Genomic DNA, 5,757 nt, shown 5'->3' with positions numbered 1-5,757 from the left:
TAAAAAAGTTAGGCTAACAGAAACGAGATACAAGCCATGAAAAGTTAATCTGTTTTTAATACCATAACACTCTCTTTACATCGGTAAACGCGCACACAACAATAACCATTATCAAAATACTATTAGACACATGCAACGTGTTATCAATGTAACATTCAATATACATTATCCGATAAAAGCTCTATATCTTACAACATTTCTTTCATATTACAATGGTAATAACACAACAAATAGATGTAACAAAGCACGTATATAACGTTGTATTATATTTATATGAGACATTTCGTCAAATGCAGATCGACCGGAAATAAAAGAAACTTGATACAGTCTCGTTATTTAAATACATCCGCGCTTATTTCTTACTATACAAATGGCATAACATCTAATGATGTAACTTAGCTGAAAATTTATTTATACCTATATAAAAAAAAGAAAAAAAGATAAATCATCTTAGTAAAACTTTTTTTTACGAGGTGGTCGAGCCGTACCTCGCGGGAACACCTCATGTGTATATACACTTGCACATTCTTTATTATACAAGATGTCCATTTGAAAAATTTCCAGCTAATTATGTTGAAAATAATGAGAGATATTAAAAAAAGCTAAAACACGTGTTCTATGATTTCGAAGGGGAAAGAGAAGGGCATTATCAGTTTTTTATTTAGAGGACATTTTCAAGATCAGTTGAAGGTCAACTTAATTTTTTTAAATAGAAAGCCCAATTTTTTATTATATCTTCTTTTTCTACCAATTAATTTTAACAACTTTTATCTGAAACATTTTTTATTTGCCTAATATTTTTTGAAATATTTAAGGAAAACTTAATAACTTTTTCAACATTTAACTTATGATATCTCGCTAACTATTCGTCGAAAGAAAAAATAGTATTAAACTTTTTTACTTTATTTACTATCAAGAATATATTACTATAATAGTGTCCTAACTTTTGTTAATTTAATAATTTTGAAATTTCCAAAAGTCGATAAGTTAACAAAAATTAAGGTACTATTATAGTAATATATTCTTGATAGTAAATAAAGTAAAAAAGTCTAATCCTATTTTTTCTTTCGACGAATAGCTAGCGAGATATCGTAAGTTAAATGTTGAAAAAGTTGCCAAGTTTTCCTTAAATATTTCAAAAAATATTAGGCAAATAAAAAAATGTTTCAGACAAAAGTTGTTAAAATTAATTGGTAGAAAAAGAAGATATAATAAAAAATTGGGCTTTCTATTTAAAAAAATTAAGTTAACCTTCAACTGATCTTGAAAATGTCCTCTAAATAAAAAACTGATAATGCTATTCTCTTTCTCCTTCGAAATCATGGAACACGTGTTTTAGCTTTTTTAATATCTTTCATAGTTTTCGAGATAATTAGCTGGAAAGTTTTCAAATGAACACCCTGTATATAACATCTTTGTACATTTATTTTTGAAAATAAACAGAATGTTCGATACATGTTCATATGTTTCTTTCATATGATTCATTCAAAAATAATAAAGTTGTGGATGAAGTTCTGGTCGAGAAAAATGGTCGAGGATAGCGCGTAGACTTTCACTCAAAGTCGCCGAATAAACCTTCGATTGCCTGCGATTCAATCAACAGTCTTGGTCCCTAGAAGTCACAGCCATTAAATGAGTGAACGATCTGAGATAATAAGGCCACTCGATTTAAAATCATCAGCCGCGAGAACTCGTATAAGGTATGGCAATCAAACGAGCGTTATCGTGAAATATCTAGAACGAGAACAACGACGACGATGACGACGATGACGTGCGCGTTGTGTTTTTTCAACGTTTTCGCATTTCTTAATTTGCATCATATGATTTGATAGTCGACAAAACATGACATATTATTCACGTCTAACTACATCAACCGTTAGCTAACTTTCCTTTCGCGTATATTTACTTAGTAACTACAACTATAATGACCTACGAGAAGGATATAACAAGATTGTCAAGGATCAAGGCGAATAACCGTCAGTGAAGTCAGAGAAGATTTTCCAGATTGGCGAAAGAAGACGTAGAACATCTCGTAGAGAATCGCGACAATAAAGATGTTTCCCATTTTTTTTTGCTGACTTTCAACGTTAATGAGATAGACACGCTTCATCTTGATGATTGTTACGCGACGATGGTTGTGAGAGCGTCGCTTTTGCTGCTATACGTGCCAGGTCTATAATGAATAATTAATGATACACTCCGGATAAACCATGCGAAACATGACTATTATTGATCATAATTGAATAGCGATGATTAACTGAAGAGTGTAATGAGGATATACCTGATGGTAGCGTGCTGTGAGGAGCGTGACCATCCAGCAATAAAGTTGACTTCGCCTCTTTGACTAATACGTTGCCGACGAACTTGCGTGCCGCTCTTTGCAGCGATGTTGAGCGAGACGATTTGCATAGTGCCCGGCGCAATAACGGCGACAGCTTTGTATATTAATCTTTTGATTGTTGAGAAACGAAAAAGCAACATTAAGTTCGCGATTTATAAATACGTATCAATATCGTACGATTGTATCAACAATTTTAATTTATGAGTTACATACCTAGGCATCAAAGCAAGGACTGATGTAAGTATCACTGTAAGCCAGTACATATGCCGTGTAACAGCCTTTTCCATTATCCAATAGGATCCGGGTAAACCCATACAATTGACGCAAACAGCATTATAAAATAGACAAAATCCAAAGAATACGCCCAAGGAACCCATGATGGCACCAATATGAATTATAGTCTAAAATGGATAACACCATGACACAACGGAATGTTCAAAATATATTTTGCAAAAAGCTTTGAACATGCATTTTTCTTGATTCTGATATTATCAATCTTTTGTAACCTTACATTAAATCTACCTCAACATTGCGTTTCATTCTAGTAAATCCTGTGAATCAGTTTTTTATTCTTGATTTGGTTTCCGAATTGCACGAAGCTTCTCCCTTGAAGACGTGAATTGGAATGTTCACGAAATATTAGAAACAAATTCATGATGGACATGGTACCAACCCAGAAACCAAATCAAGTATTTATTTATATCGCGAAAGGTTAAAATATTAGCTTTCTATTCATTATTAAGTAGTCATGTTGCAGAAGCAGTGTTTGTTCTAAATTTTGTTAGCAGCTTATTAGCAAAAATCAAACAAGTTCTGTTGTTCTATAACCATTTCAATGTACTTGAATAGAACACACTGGAAGTCCTGTTGCCAATTTGCTGGTATACTACATAACATTTTTCTTACTAAGTTAATAATATATAGGGAAAAAGTCGAAAACAATTCGGATCGTAGAGGATTAATGGCAAATGACTACGATAAAAATAGGAGCGTTAATAATATTTTCTTCCTTTCTTCCTCTCTCTTTCTTTTTTCGTTCAATTATTTTCTTACCCAAGATCTAGTTTCTATGGCAGCATAAAGCAGCATAACGACGATACACGCCGTCATAATAGTTGTACCAAATTCCCATATGTCAATAGTTGAGTCATAATAAACCTGAAAGACAGCAACAAGGTCTTATAGTATACAGTCACAATCACGTTTCTTATTATTTACTTTTTATATTTATATTGTACTAACAGCTTTTATAATTTATATTATATGGTACTAACAGCTTTTGTAATGAAGAAGATGACGATGCTTTGATACAGAGCATCAATGATCGTAATCCAGAAGGAGTACGTTTGATAGACTAGTCCTAAGCGTCCTCTTTTATATAAATCTGGCGCTGAGAGTAATACATGAGATGTGGCAACCCGATCGTAAATGCCCAAAGCGAGAGGCGGTAGCGAGGTGAACAGTAAGTTATATAGCATTAAGTATATTTGGTCCATCATTACGGCACCGGAGAAGCCACAGTACAACTACAAGGAATAGAGAAAGAAATATTATCTGATAGATATTTTAATTCCTTAAATGAACATAACTTTTCCGTCTAAAACTATCTTACAGAGTTTGATCTGTTTTTATATTTCTCTTTTTTATTTGTCATTTTGTTTCGTCTTTGTTGTATTTACTTGTCCCTTCACGTTTTGTTGCATACCTGAAACCAGAATATAAGGAAGACGAACGTGGCGTTCTTATAAAAGAAGTATAAAATCATTCTGGCGAGACGATCGTAACACCAATGTCCGTGGACAAGAAGAAGTTGGCTGAGCATGGGAAAACGGGAAATCGCAAAATCCGCTGCCATCACTGCCTGCGTGCCTTCCTGACCTGAGATACCTACGCCCACGTCGGCAGTTTGTATCATACTAACATCATTTGCACCATCGCCGATCGCTAACGTCCTCATTCCCAATTGTTTTTTAACGATACGGACTATGTATGCCTAAAACATGGAATATTATGTTGCAATTTATATATTTCCGTATTTTTTTCTTAATGCATCTCATTACAACTGTACTCTAATATTTACTTTACAAGTTGATATTTTTACATATTTTATATATTTTAACACATTTTCTATTGTCTATAATTTCATATTATATATTTTCATATAATTCAATATTTACATATTTTTTATATAATTTAAGATTTTCTTAGAATAAAATAAGAATTTATCTGATTAGTGTTATCATCGTAAAGGTTCTTATTCCCTCGCTGCTGTTACCATAATTAATGATATTAAACAGAAGCGAAAAAATACATCTTCAGAATTCTTGCAAAATACATTGAATAAAATGATACTCTATATAAAATGTCGAATTGAAATGTATTAAAAAATATTGACATTTTAAATACGTCTGAATTCTGCTTTCTGATCCAAAGAAAGGGATTGAAAAGTATTAGTTCCCATTAAATTTCACCGCGCTAAATGCGAGACGGCAGTGGTGAATGTTTCGCAAAAGGCAGTGATGAATGCTTCAAAAAAGATTCAATTCATTTCAAATATGCCTTGCATTCAATTGCAATCGATAATTTTTAAATGCGGACTTTTGCATTGAAAAGTATTTACTTCTCCTAATTGTTTTCAGATTCAGAGGCATACAAGATTTTCACGTTCTATTCCCCGTAGCATTGAAAAGTATTGGCCTGCGATCTAATCCGAGATTTCCGCAAAGCAGAATTCACGACGAAATCTCGTGAATGCGAAACCATATTTTTAAATAGGACATTTTATACAGGGTACATTCATAAAATAACAATTGCGATTGATCGAGTAAATTTGTGAAATATTCCGGGAACTTTTTCTTTGCTTCAATGATCAAAAAATAGCCGTAAAATAATAACAATATCACGTAATTATAAAGTAGGCCACGTATCACGTTAATTTTGCAGCTATTTACTGATTATTAATGCAGAATGAGAAGTTTTCGGAGTATTTTAATATCTATTTAATCGATCGCAATTATTATTTATTTTAATATATTTTGCAAAAATTTTGAGATTTCTTATTTTTTGTTTCTGACAGTATCAGTCAAGGTCTTCGTAGTGAGAAACTAACAAGGGGCGGTCGGAGGTGTCCGTCACCGATTTGTATGGGCTTTGGATATGTTATAAAGATTATAACTACGAGATAAGGACATAAAAAAATATTAGACCCATATTTTTTTATGTCCTTATCTCGAAGTTTAGGGAGTGAAATCATCCCTCGAACAAAAGGGAGGTTTTTGTTTTTAGCGAACATATCGAAAAGTACGAAGCATATGAAAAAATGGTTTATATAAAAGTTGTAGAGAATTTTATATTCTTTGCAACTGTGTACTCAGATTTTGCAAAATTGCAAAATTTTGTTTACCTCCTCCCCCTCC

General features: G+C 32.6%; 1 protein-coding gene across 1 annotated transcript in view; it reads right to left on the bottom strand.

Moving 5' to 3' along the window:
* Window positions 1–1,226: 1,226 nt before the first annotated feature.
* LOC105183010 (probable phospholipid-transporting ATPase VA) overlaps window positions 1,227–5,757 on the bottom strand; it is a gene marked incomplete at its 5' end in the record, with an annotated part of 29,866 nt that continues 25,335 nt past the window's right edge. The window contains 6 exons of the mRNA XM_025306743.1: window positions 1,227–2,173; window positions 2,282–2,449; window positions 2,555–2,742; window positions 3,395–3,499; window positions 3,616–3,867; window positions 4,047–4,334. Of these exons, the coding sequence (XP_025162528.1) occupies window positions 2,122–2,173; window positions 2,282–2,449; window positions 2,555–2,742; window positions 3,395–3,499; window positions 3,616–3,867; window positions 4,047–4,334 (1,053 nt within the window). The remainder of the gene's footprint in view (window positions 2,174–2,281; window positions 2,450–2,554; window positions 2,743–3,394; window positions 3,500–3,615; window positions 3,868–4,046; window positions 4,335–5,757) is intronic.

The sequence above is a fragment of the Harpegnathos saltator genome, unplaced genomic scaffold (genome assembly GCF_003227715.2).
Source record: "Harpegnathos saltator strain DR-91 unplaced genomic scaffold, Hsal_v8.6 scaffold8, whole genome shotgun sequence".
Lineage (NCBI taxonomy): Eukaryota > Metazoa > Arthropoda > Insecta > Hymenoptera > Formicidae > Harpegnathos > Harpegnathos saltator.
Note: the sequence above shows the minus strand (reverse complement) of the source record. Positions and strands in the feature narration are given on the sequence as shown.